Consider the following 18,444-nt stretch of genomic DNA (forward strand, 5'->3'; position numbering starts at 1 on the left):
TGGCACATAATAAAGCGCTTACTAATTATTAGTTACAGCTATTATCGTTATGTATTTTTTTTCATCGTCGTTACTGCTCTCTATGCTTTATCAGCTGCACCGATCTCCTGTAATGCCAGCTTTTGTGTACAGTAGTAATTTCTTCTCTGGGATTGTCATTCTGTGAATATTAACATTATTTGTGTGCTTCTCTTCCCCCACCTCCCTTGCCCCCCACGTGCTGGTAGCCAAGCTTTTTCCGATGGAAAAATCTCCATGAAAATATAATGGGTGAATGAGTTTATATCAAATGTCTTCATTACACTTTAATTCAATAGATCTCTGAGGCAGGACAATTTATAGTTTGGTGAAGGTTTAATTTTCAAATTTATTAAATAATGCCATGTGAGAACATTGAAGGAAGAGATGCTGTAATTCTTCATTAGTTCCCAAGAACACTAAAGCATCATTCTTGCCCTCAAATAGGTTAAAATCTCTTTGGAAAAATGAGACAAATGCACATAAGAAGTTAAGAATGTTTATGGTTGAAAGTGCCAAAGTATCAAGTATAGTTGTTAAGATAAATTAAGGAAAGGAGGAGAGATCTTTCTAGGCTGGCATGGTTTAAAAGCAGGTAGGGCTTGAGTTCAGCCCTTGAAGGATGTATAGGATTTAGTTTGGTATAGATTTTTAGGAAGTCTTTCCCATAAGAGTGGGGGAATTTTGGTAGTGGGATTATATTTTGGGCAGTAAAGGGGCAAGGAAACTTTGGCTGGTCAGTCCCTCCACACCCACCCCATCCCCAGTTCACTTTTTAGTCAAAAGCCAACTCCCTGTGTCTGTGTTCATTCCCAGTTCCTCTTGAATCCTTCGGGGATTTATTTGGCCTGTTTGCCTTTTTCATGCAACACCATGCTCTTCCCTCGCCTTGATTGTTCAGTAGGGCAGGACACAGATTCCCTATGCCTTCCGTAGCCAGGTGTTTCTGAAACATGAATACAAATCATGGTTTTAAGAGAGATTATTATTGCAATAGGGAAATAAAGGTTAACAAGAAGAACAGCAAGAATCACCGAAAGAATCTTAAAATGTAAGGTTGCTACTCGATAGGTACGTTCTCATGGTCTGTCTTCCAGATTCCTTTTGCTGTGGGACTCCTTCTAGTTCATAGATCTCTGGTCTCCAGCCCTCTTCTGTGGTGGACGGAGACACTGACTTTAACCAGAAGTGACCTGACCTGGCTCACATCCAGGTGGGGCTTGAGTGTCAGTTCCTCTCAGGACTAGCTTCCTGATCTTTTCTGGTGTTTTCCCTCTTGCCTCTGGCTGCACTCTTCATCACTTAGGTCCTTCAGCCTGTCCCAACATTCTTGGGCCCTGGAGCCTTCGCTGAGGCTGCAGGAAGCCCCAGGTGACTTCCAAAGATTCTTGCCTTAGGCTTGGTGCCATCAAACCTGACCCAGCCATCACTCATTTTCTCCTTTGCAGGCAAGGTCTCCTTGGCCTTGTAATTTGAAATTGCCATCTGGTTCATGTCTTGCTAGCATCCTTGGGACCTTGATAATGAGAACCATGATCCCATTTGTTTTATTTTGCAAACTCTTTTCATAGCATTTTTAATGTCAAAAGCACATTTTTATGTGCTTTCAAAAATAAACTCATTTAATTCCAGAGGGAGATTGCCAACATTATATCGATTTCCACAGATTAACCAAATACAGTAAAATGCCTGCCTTTTTGTAAGTCACAAACCATCATATTAGGATATAAATTGCTTAAAATTCTCTTTCTGATCATCAAGTAATTAATATGATTTTTAACGAACAGTTGCTGTATGCATAGCAGATACATGTTGCTATCAGCAACACCTAAACAGTTTGTCTCCCTTTTTAACATTTGGACATTTTCACAACATTGACCTGTGATTGATGGTCTGACAGTTTTATTTGTAATATGACTTGAGTCCTTTCTCATACACTATTTTGTTAAAAATGTTGTATTTAATTTTGGGAATGTAAATACAAATTTTTCTTTGTAAATACTGCCCCCTTCCCCCTCCTCAAAAACAAAAAACCTTATATTGGGATATATGTATACAGTCTGTGAAGTCTGGGTGATATGAGCCAAGAGACATCTACCAGAAGCAAGTTAATCCAGGAGATATTTTCTGAAATGTGTTTATAATTGACTATTGTAAAATTGAAGCATAATTTTAAAGTCTAGGACAATCACTTTCAAAAGCCAGATGTAAGTGCATATATTATTTCTTGACTTTGGGATGATCTGTCTTATTGTTCTGTAGAGTAGACAAGAAATCCTGACATTTGTCTGAGCTAAGGTATTTGAATGGAGAATCTTTGTGTGCATTCCCAAATGTGACTAAGTCAACTTTACTAAATTCTTTTCATTCAGCTTTTTTAATATTAAAATTTGTATTATTTCGTGTTCTTGATCTTCCCCTATACTTAGAGCTTGAAAAAAAGTTTAAAAGCACTTAAGAACATTTCTTTGCTTTTCCAATCTGGTAGTCACTCCGTATAGTCTCCTGTTATGCAAGGGTATTTTAATTTTTTAAACGTAGTAAGCATAATTGTTTCATACTCTGATAGATAATACCAATATCTGAAACATTTGTAGATCTGTTTCTGCTGATTCTTACTCTTGGTGTCTTGTTTTCTTGTGTTTTTTAAGGTTTGTAAGGTTTTTCTGTTGATTTTATTTTTTTCCCCCTGTAATCTGCTCATTCTCCTTCACAATTATTTGTATGGATTAATTGAGGCCTCGGATAAAAATGTCTTCTTCAGAGGGGAGTGCCTGGAGGTACTATTTCAGTGTGAGACCACCTCACACCAAGATCAGGGCTTGGGTTCCCCGGACCACTCAGGTGAGGGGAACCCAGGCAGCAAACCCAGGACAGCTGGCCTGTGGCCATAGGTTTTCAGAAACAGGTTTGTTTTCTTTCTCTCTTACCTGTTTTCTGCTCAGTGGCCAAGGCCAACCCTGCTGCAGCCTGGAGGAGCTGGGTGGCATTACTTTGGTTCCTCTGTAATCTGAGGAGTTAGAGACCCAGCTGGCGTGGGGGAGGGATGTGACTGTGGTGTTCTGTGCTCTGCCTTGCGTTTATGTTTTCTCTAGATTTTGCCCTGGTTGTTTCTAACTGTCTTGTAACTCTCTTGTTTTTAAGGAGTTTCCTTCCTTCCTTCTTTCCTCCCTCCTTCCCTCCCTCCCTCTGTCCCTCCCTTTCTTCCCTCCCTCTCCCCTCCCTCCCTCCCTCTGTCCCTCCCTTTCTTCCCTCCCTCCCTCCCGTCCTTCCTTTATTTTAACTGAGTGTTTTTCTGGTTTTCAGTAGAATTGGTCCACATAAGCTACTGTACTAGAAATGGAAATCTTTCTTATTTGATCTTTAATAATCCCGTGAGGTGCATGTGCAGATACATGGCCGGGCTGCTTTAACTGAAAAGGAAAAACTAAAAAGGAAACGGAAGCCGAGAGAAGTATAGTGGTTGATTTATGATCACACAACTAAGTGGCACAGCTTCAGACTCCTAAGTCTGAGTCTACTTTTTTTTTCCACTCCAGCCTTTGAGCTTTCTTCTACTGGGTGTATTCTCAGAATTTTGAATGAAGCAGGCCTATGTTAAGGAGGTCTTTAAAAAATATGCAATACCTTTTACAAAATTGTTTAGATCATTGACTAGTAAGGATTATATTGGAACAACTTTTTCCAGAGATGGCATTTTAAATGGAAAACAGTAATTGCTTTCTTTTTCTTGCAGCTGAAGTGAGTAGTGAATACAGTATGGACAAGGCAATGGTTGAATTGGCCATGATGGATCGGGAACTAAGCCATTATGTAAAGGCTGTTCAATCTGCAATAAGTCATGTAAGTTTATACCACTCACCTGGTAATATTTGGTTACAGCTCACTGACCTGAAAACAGAAACACATCATCAAAATTCTTCTCTAGCCTTTAATATTTCCTTATCATTACTGTAGCAGCCGTTAATTTCTTCTTAATTAAGAAGTTTATAGAAAAGGAATCTTAAGTAGTTTCCCAGCTAGGTCACCTAGGTTTATTTAGAATATTACATCTATTTTAGATTTTCTTGCTGTTTTTTTTTTTTTGGTCTTGAAATCTTTAGTGTAAGCCCCCTTCGAATGTGAGTAGATTTTTATAAAACGCTAAAAATTGCATAGAACATGTTTTTATTGTTATGTTTGCTGCAGCATAAAATTTAGACCAGGCTTAGTTACTCATTCTCCAGCTTTAACTAATATGCAGCTATTGCAAAATTCATAGGATCAGATAATATGGGAGAGTTTTAGAGCAAGTTTAAAAATAAAGAAGGCTGACATTTTAGTTTTTCCAGAAGCCAAACTTATTTTTGTTGACTCCAGCTGTCACAGGAACAACACATAAGGCAGTTAAGGTGGGAACATAGCGACATCCTTTTCAGCAGTACTGGGTTGAGTAAGAAATGAGCAATATGATTGCAGTAATATTTCTGAGAAGTCCTTTGTCCTCTGAGCAGTGGAAACTCCCCTTTGAACTGATTTCAGATACCTGTGTAATAGGGTGTCTTGTACTTCTGGTTTCTTTATTTGCCTTTTCTTACTTCTATCTATGGGAAAATGCCAAAAATCAAATATTTTAGAAGATTGGCTACTGTTCAGTGGAAGATAAATTTTTAAAAATGGTTTATTACTTAAGCTATACTTAAATGAGCATTACATAATTATATGTTCATAGTTACATGAAGTTCTTTCTCTGTTTTTAAAAAAAATTTTTTTTAGTTTTTTTTTTTAGTGGTTAGTATTTATTAAGTATAGGATTTGTGACTTAAGAATATCTGCTTATATCCAAGAAGTAGTAAACTCATTCAGCTTGTAAAAGTCTGATTTTTTTTTTTTTTACCACTGTGGCTGTTAGTCCTCGGACTGTGAATATTCCTTCCATAGGAAAATATGAAAGTGATCTCGTGTTGGGGCATTTGAAAGTGGGTAACAAAAAGCCCTTAGACCAGAAGTTTTCAACTCCCACTGCCCCTCAGAACCAGCCTGTCCCTATTCTAATGAGATTCTGATTTCATTTCTGGAGCAGGATTGGGGCACCAGTGTTTTTTAAAAAACTCATTCTAATATGTATCCATGGTTGGAGACCACTGACTTAAAAGAACAAGGCTGACTTTATAGAATAAAGTATGTTTGCCACCAAGATCAGAGTTAGGCCTCTTATATAGATCAGTCCTGCTTTGACCCTTACATCCTATGGAGGTTATTTGATAGGCCTTTCTGTCTTTAACTTTGATGTGCAAATGTAATAGCACAGTGTACATTATAGATAAGAAAACAGATTTTGGAAGTTAAAGAACTCAATATGAATTTTTTCACTATTAAACACTAGGAATCACAGATGTAGGGACATAGTGGGGATATGATGACATTTTGAGGGAAATAATTTTACACTTTTCATATACTATGCACTCTACATACTTAGAAGTTATGGACATTGTTATCTTACTGCTTATTTCAGTGAGGGGTAAAGAATGAACAGCAGCTTGAGAAGGGCTGGAATGGTACAGTTCTTTAGGAATAGCAGTGGTTTAGGGATCGGAAACTCTTCCAACTCTTCTACCCTTGGTTCTTCCATTTTCTAAGTTATGATCGTGGGTCAAGAAACGTAACCTTTAGGAACCTCATGCTCTTCATTTATAAAATTCTTGGCCTGCCTATTTCATAAGATTATTATGTGAAGCAGATTAGATACTATGTATCAAACCTTTGACATTCCTAAATTTGATGGCAACCTAAGATACTGGGTTTTTGCAAACTCAGACTTCCAAACATATTCCTTAAAAAGGTAAAACAAGATCTTTCTTAAAGGCAAGTAGTACTTCCATTTCTATAACATTTCCAAAATTCTGACCCTACCCTGTGGTTTCGCTGTTGAATTTTCATGTAATCATAGAAATTTAAAAAAAAAATGTTTTTTAATCATCACGGAGCGTTAGAGTGTATTGTTTGAATAGAAGTCTCTCTCCTACTCTCACCTTCACAGGATTCTGAAGGTCACACACCTCTGAAAAGGTTTTAGAAGTTTATTTGGGAACCTGAGGGGTGTGGATCCATTTACCAACAATCTCTGGGAAGTCCCTTTGGCATGCAGCGGAAGCTCTCAAATTGCCTTTCTTTGTCCTCTGCGAAAACAGAGCTACTATATTCTACAATGCATGAAAGATTTTATTTAGAATCGGTATTTCTTTCAGTGCTCTTCAACTTAAAAATAAAAATAAAAAAAATTAAGATTTTGTCCCAGCTAGTTGATAGAGGGGAATATAATGCGGTGATCCCTAAAAAAAAAAAAAAATCACAGTCTGTAAGTCCTTTATTAAAACTTCCAGCATACATGGGTGTATACCTGTCACAACTCTTTAGAACATTCATGTCAAACCACAGAGAGCTGTGTCTGAACTCTTTGGAGACTCAGTCATGAAGCACACACATGACGACAGTGCTTTGAAACCTGTGAAATGGCACCCAGACACCCAGTGGTACAGTGACTTCTTTTCTCACTGGGACTGCCAGGGAAGAACTTGTCTCACTTTCACGTTGAGAACAGTGATGTTCTGAACATTACGCCTGATGACCTAATGTTTTTTCCCCTGATTTCTAAGCTTTTATTATTTGAGTATATTGAAGGGGCACCGTTGTTTTCATTGTTCTCAACAGGGGGCTTCTTGTTTTCAAACATTCACTGAATAAATATTTACTAAATACCTATGTGCTAGGTACTTCTAGGTGCAAGAAATAGGTCAGTCACCAAAGCCCACATGACCACCACCTTCAGGATGTCTGGAGTCTAGAGAGAGAGACAAACATTTAACAAAGAGCAATCTATGTAATGACTTGTGGTGTGTGCAACAAAGGGAAAATAAAGTGTTCAAGGAGACTTAACTCAGGAGCATAATACTGCTAGGGGGTTGGGGAACTCCTTCCTGAGGAAGTGGTATGTAATCTTAAGATGAAAGTCAAATGAGCCTCAGCATGGGGATCATGATATATAACTTCTCTGTCTTTGTGACTTTTACGTGAAATGGAAGCATCTTTTTACTGGTTGTGTCATTGTTAGAGTTTCAGACAAGTTGAGAAACTAGGCCAGAGAAAGCCAATTTTTATATATAGAAAGTTTAAAATATGCAGAATAGTTGAGTAACATGCTTAAGGCTGGTCAGTGATTAATTCATTCACAATAGGAGTGCCTACTATGTGCCAGAAACTGAGTAGTAATGCAAGTCATGGCAGTAGTTGATTTAAGAATCATTTTATTACTGATATTCTGCTTCTCAAGCCATTTCACTAGTCGAGCAGGGGTTATGCCTCTCAGAGTGAAACTTTGAATTGGTATTGAATGAACAGTAGTAATGCTGTGTGTTTCTGTACTGTGTATTTTAGTGTTTATGTGATTGTTTAAAATTAAACCTGTAGTCCCATCTTGGGGCTTCAGATTCCACAGGATGGATACCAGTTTGGTTCAAGAAATCTTCAAATCTATTTTCAGGTATATGTTTCTCCAAATAAGAGATGATCAAGAGTCCAACCACTGTCATGGCGATGGTCCTTGCAGCTTTGTTTACCACCTTAATTCTGGTGAAAAAGGATAAGCACCATGAAGCTGAATGATAAATGTCCTAAGAGGCTCACATTAGTTCCTGACATTATTAGCAGTCAGGGATAAAATATACATCCTGTGTGCTTTTTGATGAGCAGTCCAGTCCTAGAGCTTAGCAGAAGTAACCTACAGTATGGGATTCATATTATACTTTGGTGTTTATTTTTTTGTCATGGTGCTTAATTGTGTAACTTTAACAAATTTTAAATCTTTGCCAGGTTATACCTGTATACTGTTCTTTTAGTAGGTACTGCTTCCGTGTGTTAATTTATTGGAAAATCAGAGTATGTGTATTTTCCTTACTTTCCTCTGCTACTATTTTCTTCTGTGCTACGTGCATCTTATAGATTATATAAGATTTTCAAAGCATTTAAATTGGATTGCTGCCATGTATTTGTTTTTGTTTTCTTAAGTCAGTGTTATTTTATAACAGTTCCTACCTGGGGAGGGTAATTATTTTTGTTAACTGAACAGGAGCAACTAGGTGCTTGATTGGTCTACTTGTGTTGTTTCTTATAAATCTGTTTATGGATATGCCTTGTGTACTGTGGTTTTTACTTGATAAGCTAACCTGAACATTTAATCTGTCCTTTCAAACTAATATGGTGAGAGAAGAGTAGAAATATACTTCAGGTAAGCTGTTGAAACCAACACAATCTTAGGTATAATAAAAGAACAAGGTGGGTCAAAGGTATAGCTTACCTCAGCCTTGTCATTATGCAACTACATGGTTTAGAACGGTTTTTGACATATCACGTCCCTATGCTTCCTCACCCTTCACCCTTCATCAATTGGTGAGCTTTGCCTTCTGTAAATCTTAAAGTTACCTTAACATCCACACGTGAACATGAAATCATATGAGGTATCTTGCAAGTTGGGAGTTACCATTTTAGTTTAACCAAATTTGGGGAGCATTTCTCCCTTAGAAAGTGAATGTTTTGTAGTGTCTGAAGGAAGTTTCAGGCCAGAGAATATAATTTATTAGATACGATCATCTACCAACTAAATGTAAAAATGTACTCCACATTGTGAATCATTGACAAAAGGAGAAGAAGGGGAAATTAGTTTGGAGGTTAAAAAATTTGGGGACAGAAGATTCCTGAGCATGAGAGAAAATACTGTTGTCAGCAGAATAGCAAGAAGGTGAAAGATGATGGTGGAAAATAGTGAAGATTTCTTGGAGCCATTTGGGAAGGTACTGGAGAAGACCCTGTTTTCTGCTCCCTGTCCCCGACACTTGACACAACAAGATGGTGCGTGGTCTTTTACCACCCTTCTTGTCAAAAGTTTCCTAATGCTTCACATATGAACCTTTTTGTTTTTAGGAATGTTGCCCAGGTGTGGGAATTAAGCCGGGGAAAAAAAAAAAGTTGACTTTGGGTATTCACTCTTTAGCCACTTGGCCCAGAATATGTCTATTTCTATGATTACTGGTAATTAATTTCTATTCTGGTGCTTTAGAACTTCTTCTGCAGTTATTCCCAAATTAAGATTGTGTTTGGTAGCATTTTGTCTAATACACAGAGAAAGTAGGTCTGGATATAGTATTTCACTAACTGAGTTACTTCTGTAGGAAAGAACTTAGATCTGAATCTTCTAGGTCACCAAGTAATGTAACTGTTTATAGGTGAACATTCTGCTCTATGCTATAATGAGACTGATTTTCATGGGTGGTTTATAGAAATCCATCTTAGTGTTTTGTAGGTATTAAGTGTTGGATTTTATTCGGAATTATAAAATGTTTACACTCTACTGGGACTTAATGTGTCTCTAGTGCAGCATTTTCAAAAGTTTCCTCTGTAATACTGATTAATCAGGATGTGAATAAGTATAATAGGAAAAAAGGATTTTGTGGTCAAATAAGTTTGGGGAATGCTTGATTAAAAGAATTTCCTTAAAGACTCCAAAGCCTTTAATATGCTTTTATGCATTGTGATTTTCCAAAGGAAGTACATTTACTAATTTCTTAGTAATTAAGGGAACTACTTCTATAGTCTCCACCTGTTTATGCTACAGAGGATGGGCCTGCAGTTTGCGGCAGTTTCTCTGGCATCCAGGAAACTGGGGAGTGCATCAAACTCCCTATCTGAAATTCCGGAATGGACCTAGGAGATGTTTCTGTGTAGATTGGGAAAGGACCAGGCCTCTGAAAAGACTGTGCGTTATTCCAACATTGAAAAAGAGGAAGGAAAAGTTTTTTTTTTTTTTTTTAAAGATTTTATTTATTTATTTGAGAGAGAATGAGATAGAGAGCATGAGAGGGGGGAGGGTCAGAAAGAGAAGCAGACTCCCTGCTGAGCAGGGAGCCCGACGTGGGACTCGATCCAGGGACTCCAGGATCATGACCTGAGCCAAAGGCAGTCGCTTAACCAACTGAGCCACCTAGGCGCCCCGAAGGAAAAGTTTTTTAAAAATATGCAGTGATAGCCTGGCTCTCAGAGTCTGTGAAGTAAACAAGACCCCTGCATAGAGCGTTGATTCAGGAGAGCGGAGGGAAGGAAATGTTTTCCAGGAAAGGAAGAGAGGAGGGTACAGAATAGGCAAGAGGGACGCAGCAGCAATGTGGGCAGGAAAAGCATCCAGACCTTTGAAAGGCCTGGTTCATGACAGCACTCCAGACAGACACTGAACATCTGGGCCTCAGTGGCCCCAGGCAGTCCCGGCAGCTAATTACTTGTGTTATTTAAATGATGTGAGTGTTCTTTAATATAGCCAACTCCTATTAATTTCTGACGTTGAGTGTGGTCCATGTATAGCATCAAGCCCTTATTTTAGATAGTCACTTTAGCTCCTTCCATATCAAACGTTTCACCGTAGTAAGTATTAAAAATAGAGCTGAGATTGAGGCCGTTCCCGATTACCTAGCAGCGGTGCTAGTGGGCAGTGGAAGAGAGGCAGGGAACTAGATTGAATGGAGGCCTGGATCACCAAATGTTAATAAGGTTCACTGTAGGGCGCCTGGGTGGCTCAGTTGGTTAAGCGACTGCCTTCGGCTCAGGTCATGATCCTGGAGTCCCGGGATCGAGTCCCACATCGGGCTCCCTGCTCAGCGGGGAGTCTGCTTCTCCCTCTGACCCTCCTCCCTCTCATGCTCTCTGTCTCTCATTCTCTCTGTCTCAAATAAATAAATAAAATCTTTAAAAAAAAAAAAAATAAGGTTCACTGTAAAATGAATGCATTTTCACAGTGTGGCGTTGAAAGCAGTTGTTTATTAATCTCACTATTAAGTTGTTCAGTTCCTGCCAGTAGTATGCTTGGTCTAATGAAGGTACAAAAACCTCTGGACATGTATCTACAAAATAGCTACAAAATAGCATTAACAGTGAAATCCTCCCACAGAGACATGAGCAACATATTTAAGAAATTCAGAGTGAGGGGAAAAGAGCCTTTGCTTAAATTCTGGCTTTTCTCCACTCTAGCCCTGAGCCTCAGTTTCTTCTTAAAGTGGGAATGATAGTACAAGTTGTAGAGTTCTGGTAATGATGGAAAATGATAGCATGAGAGCACCTGGAAGAGTTGTACTAATTTATAACACGGCCCAGGGCATTTCTGTAAAGGAGAAGTCCTTTCCTTTGATCAAATTGCAATAGCATCTGAAAGGGAATTTTGAGTTAAAATTCAGAGAGGAGATGAGACCGTAGAAAACCACCACTGGGAAAGGCCAGAGAGTATTTCTTCAGAGGTTGAAGGCAGGGCCTCTCTCCTTAAAAGGGGTCTTGTGGTGGGGGGGACAGAGTGGGTGTTGAGGGGAGCTTAGTCCTCATAGTGGTGTGACCAGGAAGTGTTGGGTGAAATTGCAGGGGCGGGGTCCACGCGGAGGCCAGCGAGCAGCATGGCGTTGGCCGGTTGGGTCTGAAGTTCCCTGATCACTAAGTCTCTACAGTGTCTGTGGCAATGAGAAAGAGATTCTATTTCACATATGCTAGTTAGTGGTGATGAGGGGGATTCACACTAGAGCTAAGAACCAGACAACTGAGTAAAAACTTTGGTAATTCAGGAATAACTTCTGATGTTTTCTTAGATAACCAAAAATCACTGAAAGATGTCAGCAAGATAGTTCAATAAATAACATAATCATATACCTATGTGCACAGAGAAATAGTCCATGAGCTACATTTCCATCTTTAAGTAATTTGTGTTTATTAGTAGCACCCATTTGAAAAAATAGCAGGAGAGGAAAATGCATTGGATTTATTGCTCTGATGTGTCATGTGCAAGTTGTCAGCTATATTTCAAATGTGTGATCCCCATAAATTGTTGACAAGTGAGAGAATAGAAAGAGGATAGGGGAGAGAATATAAATAACGGGTTTTATGTTTTCCCCAAGCCCTATGCGAGTTTGCGATTGTATTGGTAAGGAAAACTCTTGTTCTGACGTGGCGCCAGTGCACAGTGAATTATCACTGAGAGTAAACTTTTTATTCTGTTTCTTAAAGCATCAAGCTTCTGGTGATAGTGGCCCTGTGTCTTTCATTCTTTTGTGTCCTGGCCAACTCAAATTTTTAACCACTGGAACTTTTTGAATTTCATTTCTTTCTGGGCTTTTTTTTTTTTTTAGGAAAATTTTTTATGTCACATAATACAGCATTCTTTAAAACAGTGAAAATCCTTATGTCCATTTCTCATGGGCTAGAGTAATGCGGTCAGTTGTGAACAGTCTCTATTCTATCCTGTATTTCATCTTAAAAAAAAAGATTTATTTGTTTATTTTAGAGGGAGGGAGGGGGGAGGGGCAGAGGGAGAGACTCTCAAGCAGACTTCCCGCTGAGTGTGGGGGCCCAACATGGGGCTCCATCCCAGGACCCTGAGATCATGACCTGACCTGAAACCAAGAGTCAGAGGGCACTTAACCGACTGAGCCACCCAGGTGCCTCTATCCTTTGTTTCATCTTAAAGTAATCATTTAATTATCTTCTAATAGCAAGTGATATTTAGAAAGACTGAATCCCTGTTACTTAAAATTGGACACAATAACCAGAAATAGTTTAATATGATGGCATCACACAATTGATCTCCATACGTCCCTTACTCGTGTGCTTTCTACCTTCCCTTCGGCTGACACCCAGGGTCCCCCGGGCTTCAGCGGCCGCCTTCTCATTACCTCAGCTGTTTGTGGTTCTTGGAATGTTACTGGTACTGAGGAACAAACTCTCTCTACCCATCACATTACTCTCTGTCGCCCCGAGGTTTATTTTAGTCCCCAACATGTAACAGAAGCCAAAAATGTCACATGAAATATAAAATAAGAACTTTAAGTGGACTAAATCCTGGGTGTGCTTAGAGTGTCCCTCTTGTAAAATCAGAAATTAAATTTGATGAGTAAAGCGTGGTTACACCGTGTTTTAAAAAGTCCCAGCAGAAACATCATATGCACAGTGTTTTCTTAGAAGAAATTCTTAAGATATTACTTAAAGCGCCTATAAATAATATAGATGAAATTAGGATATGTCCTACCACATTTTCTGTAATGCTAATGGAGTCGCTCTGCCAGAATAGGGAATTCAGGTGTTTCGCCTTTGTGGCGTAAAATGTGTGTGATCCCATTACAATGGTAAATTGCTGGGTGTTAATTTAATTGGATTGAATGATTGAGGTTTCTTAGCACTTATCTCCTCAATAGCCGTGTGACCTTCAACAGGTTTGCAACACGAACTCAGTAGTATCTGTCCCTTCCTATCTTGGACTAATTTCTTGATTATACCCTGAGATACCGCATGTGAAAGCACTGGGGAGGGAAAAGTGCCATATAAAGGCATGGTCTTGGCGTTCCCTCCTGTTAACTTTTTTTTAATTTTTTAATTTTTTAAAAGATTTTATTTATTTATTTTGAGAGAGAGAGAGAATGAGAGAGAGAGAGCACATGAGAGGGGGAAGGGTCAGAGGGAGAAGCAGACTCCCCGCCGAGCAGGGAGCCTGATGCGGGACTCGATCCAGGGACTCCAGGATCATGACCTGAGCCGAAGGCAGTCGCCTAACCAACTGAGCCACCCAGGCGCCCCTTCCTGTTAACTTTTAATCTCTTTCTCTTACCACAGAAATGCCCACTACACGGTGATTTAAATTCGTGAGCCCTCCTAAACCACCCGAACCCAGTATTAATGGTAAGGGGTCGCTTGTGTCTTGTTCCCTCACATTTATTTTCTCATCCCACAGCCTAAACTGGAAAGGAAGAATGTGTAAAGTTTTACATTCACTTTTTGTCCTTGATTTAGTCATCTTTTTGGTAAATGTTTATTTCTGTCTCCCCTCCCCACCCACCTCCCAAGAGTTTTGCATAAATCTCTTGTAACAGTTCAACAAGTGACTCATGTAGATGGGGCTCGCTCTGTCCCTGAGTCACTTCATTATGAAACACTTAGAGTTGAATATCTATATTTAACAATGAGGAAATAATTTAAAACAATTTATAATTTCTGATCTGATCGTGTTAGTGACTAACTCATCAACAGTGAAGAAGGAAACTAATGAAAATTCACAACGCTAGACCAAATTAGTCTAAAAGTAAAGTCTGAATAAATCACAATCACCTTTACTTCTTTCTCCCCCTTTCCGGAGCAGTTGGTGTTTGATTGATAAGAATGTTGGTCTGGGAAATAAAGATCTGGCTTCAAATCCTCATTCTGCCATGCGGTGACCTTGGAAAAGTCAGGCTAATTCTGTATTCCAGCTTCCTTATTTCTAAAATCAGAGTGATAATAGTATTTGTCCTGCATAGCTCACTGGGTAGTGGTAAATAAAATGAGATTATAAACAGGAATGTGTTGTGGACCTCTCCCCCCAAAAAAGGTGAAAAGTAGTTCTATAAGTTATTACATCCCGACAGTTCCTGTCTGACATTTCATGTCCAAATGGCCACAGGACTAAAGAGTGAGGGATACTTCCTGATTCTGTAAAAAAAGGTGGGAAGGGAGTCTCTGTTAGCTCTTAGAGCTGGGAAGAGGAGGATACATTCCAAGCGTTTGGATTTCTGAATTTAATCATGGAACACCATCTCCTCTATAAATAACATTCTGGGGCTAGGGTTCCAGTGTAGGCAAATTTTAAAAAATGATTTAATCATAGTTAATTGTGATCCAAATTATATAAAGTTATAACAAAGCCCATCTATAGTATGGGTATCATTTTGTGTTTAAAATGTTGTGGAAGATTTAGCTTTGGTCTGGACGATAATGAATTTATTTCTCTTCTGGCTTCCCCGGTTATTTGATATTTGCCCAGGGCTATTGATGCTTTGCTTAAACCAGATTTGGAAACGTCCCCTGGTCAGTCCCCTGGTCAGTCCCCCTGGCCCTTTGACTAAAAGTCTGAAACCAATTTCCTTCACCCCAAGTGAGGGGTGAGAAGCCCTCTGGGCTCCTTGACCTCTTTAATGATCACAGCAACCCTCCAATTAGGAAAGGTAGGTGTGATGGACTCTGAGCCTCAGGGAGGTTAGGGTACGCGCTCAGGTCACAGGGTTATTCTCAAGAGGTTATTCTGGTGTTTTTGTTTTTGTTTTTTTTAGAAGTTTCATTTATTTAAAATGTAATCTCTATACCCCATGTGGGGCTCGAACTCAGGATCTGGGGATCAAGAGCCACATGCTTCTTTGACTAAGCCCGCCAAGTGCCTCTGAAGCTTGGCGTTTTGACCTGTAATTGAAGGCTGTTGCCTTGCCTCAAGACAGATGGAGTTCATGGAGTTTACTTTGAGTTGTAGATTTCTTGGGATTAAGAATGCTTTTGTCTAGTGTCCCTTATAAAGTACGCTTCTGGCTTTAACACCTGTCTTACTACCAGCTGCCCAGAGGTAAAGGTTTGGGACATTTAGTCTAAACAAAAAGTGACTCTTCACATTGATTTGACTTGGAAAAGGGAGGGCTTCAGTTAGTAATAAAGAACTGCTTGAAGAAAAGCATATTGTTATATGTAACTGTTTTATCAGAAAAAAGGGAAACTTTAGAGGGCCCAGTATTATTGACTCTTCTAATTTGTCTGTGTTATAATTTAAAAGTGGCAGTGGTGTGAATATGAAGGAATTTTAGGGATTTGAAATAAAAATGAGGTAAATCTTTTTTTCCAGTTGTTATAGATGCTTTATATTATTAAAATATTCAGTCCTTTCGGGCGCCTGGGTGGCTCAGTCGTTAAGCGTCTGCCTTCGGCTCAGGTCATGATCCCAGAGTCCTGGGATCGAGTCCCACATCGGGCTCCCTGCTCTGCAGGAAGCCTGCTTCTCCCTCTCCCACTCCCCCTGCTTATGTTCCTGCTCTCGCTATGTCTCGCTCTGTCAAAAAAATAAATAAAATCTTTAAAAAAAAAAATATTCAGTCCTTTCCATAACAAAAGTATACCTAGCCAACATATCTCTAGCGCTTGTTCAGTTGTCTTTAACTCAGGTAGAGGAACTTTTTTCCTTCTTGCCAGATTAGCCTATAGATTTGTTCATGATTAATTTCTTTTTAGAAGCACTGAGGGAGAAGTCTCTCCATGGTCAGTGTGTGGCATTTTATGGAACATGTAAAGAATGTTCACTGGGATAGTGGAAAGAACACTGCAGTTGGAATCAGGAGACCCAGCCTCACCCTTGCTTCTCCACTGCGTAATGGATGACACTGGGCTAGTGACTTGTCTTCTTGAAATCCTCGGTTTCCTTACCTGTAAAATGAGGGTAACACATCATAGGGCTGTTAAAAGGATTAAATGAGATAATATAAGTAAAATGCTTCATGCCTTCACAGGAAGTGAGGTTTCACATAGTAGGTATTCAGAGTAATTGCCTCTTTTAATCTCCGTGCATAAGGTTGTTGTGAAATTAAATTGGGAAACAGAGTATGAAAGCTGGTTTATAAATGTTTAAATATCATCTCAGTGTCAGGTGGTATTTTCCATTGACTGCTCCCTTCTTTAGCACTTCCAGAGCAAAATGTATGGGAGAATGAACGGAAATAAGTTATGGCTAGAAGAGCTGGGTTTTACAGGGTGGCCACCAAGTCTGGGAATGTAAGTGCAAACACAATATGTGGCTTAATTATATAATATTACATTGCATTATAAAATAGCATTATCTGTGTTTCCAGACTTGGTGACTACCCTGTAGCCTCAGTTCTGCCCCCTGTTAGGTGTTTGTTTCAGGGAAGTTATTTAATCTCTCTGGGCAGTGAGAATCAAATTATGTAAATTATTCTAAAAAGTGTTTTATAGACTATGAAGCATCTGACTGGTTTTGTCTTGGTTATGGTTTTAATTTTCCTGCATATAGTGGCTTTTTGATTAGCTTTGTGATGGATGAAATTCATTTTCATTTAGTCAGGAAATCTTTCTCATAGGAGATGAATTGGAAGGCGAAAGGCAATTTGATAGCTTTAGTAGTGGGAAGTAATTTCACGTATTAGGAGGCCATATTAATTATAGAGAAGGCAGCATCAGAAAATTTGATAGGCTGCTAGACCAGAGTAAATGGAACCCATAAGGATAAGGAGCATTAATGCACTACTGGAGTATTAGTAATTCCACAGTCCTTACTGTGTTGGGTGAGATGTGATAACTGGGGGAAAGATCCAGCTACATACCCGTGGATTGCCCTCATTCCATGCTGTAGTTATGTAATATGATATAAAGACAAGGGATTTGAAGTCAGACGTCGTATTTATCAGAATCTTTGTGGTAATTAAGAATGTTAGAGGTTATGGATTTAGAGGGAAAAACGTAGTATTTCCAAAATAGATATTTTGCCTTCTTTTTAGTTCCCTCAGTCCTACTAAATAGGTTTTCTGATGGCTACTCAGCAAGAACAGAAGGAAGAAAACAACTGGCATTTCCCTTTCTTTTAGATGATAACAGAAATGGTGAATTCGTTCTTTCGATTATTCAGGTCCTCTAGTTCACGGAGGGTGTGACCGGAAGACCCAGAGGAGACGTGTTACATGACAGGGATGCTCTTGCTCCCAGTGCCATCTGTTAAAGGCTGGTCTTCCTGGTTCCGAATGCTCAGAGAGAATGTGCTTCCATGAAACTTAGCATTCCCCATTCTCCTCTCAAGTGTGCTTTCTTCAGGAGAGCTAACACCAAGCACGTATACCCCTCCTCCTGCCGTTTCCCCTCCACACACTCATACAAACCCTGGAGCAAGGAATGCTTCTCTCAACTGTTCAGCTTCTAAAGCAGGGTGCCTCTTTACCACCAGATAGCCCCAGTATCACCAACCACCGCTGACTTGTATGGGAAAGGGAAGCTTATCTAAATGTGTGTCGGAAAATTGAGGTCCTCAGTAATTAGGGCTATTCCAGGAACCTTGAATTTGATGGATGTACCACAGAATAAACAGGTAGGGAAGGGCATATAATATGGGCTTTGTGTATTGAGAGTTGCACTGAAAGAATTAGAAAGTCAAAGAGACTAATTTGGTCTAGGGTTGTGAATTTTCATTAATTTCCTTCTTCGTTGACATTTGAACAGAGACCTGAAGCGAAGTAAAATTTCCTAATCTGTAATGTAGGGATATGTTAGTTCTTACCATAACATGGAAAAAAAATCCGTGAACTCTTGTATGTAGAACGCAGTGTTTCTTACATTAGAAATGCAAGTGTTGGAGACAGTTTCTCAGTTCCACCTGCCCCCATGTCTCTGAGGAGGTGAGAGCAAGGAAGGGTAGTACCTTAATCCTTGATAGGAAAGCATATGCTGACTGGGAAACGTCTCTGTGACTGTGTCGAAACCAACCTGAAAGTCCGTTTGGTTGTTCAAAGGTCTCCTTAATCATGTAGTTAGAATGTTTCATTTGATAAGCATTACCTCGCTTACCATTTCAAAAACTGT

General features: G+C 39.4%; 1 protein-coding gene across 1 annotated transcript in view; it reads left to right on the forward strand.

Moving 5' to 3' along the window:
* The window catches only part of NSMCE2 (NSE2 (MMS21) homolog, SMC5-SMC6 complex SUMO ligase), a 212,005-nt gene that overhangs the window by 34,127 nt on the left and 159,434 nt on the right, over positions 1–18,444 (forward strand). The window contains exon 3 of the mRNA XM_021688798.1: positions 3,755–3,861. Coding sequence (XP_021544473.1) covers positions 3,755–3,861 — 107 coding nt within the window. The remainder of the gene's footprint in view (positions 1–3,754; positions 3,862–18,444) is intronic.

This window comes from Neomonachus schauinslandi, chromosome 4, assembly GCF_002201575.2.
Source record: "Neomonachus schauinslandi chromosome 4, ASM220157v2, whole genome shotgun sequence".
NCBI classification, from domain to species: Eukaryota; Metazoa; Chordata; class Mammalia; order Carnivora; family Phocidae; genus Neomonachus; species Neomonachus schauinslandi.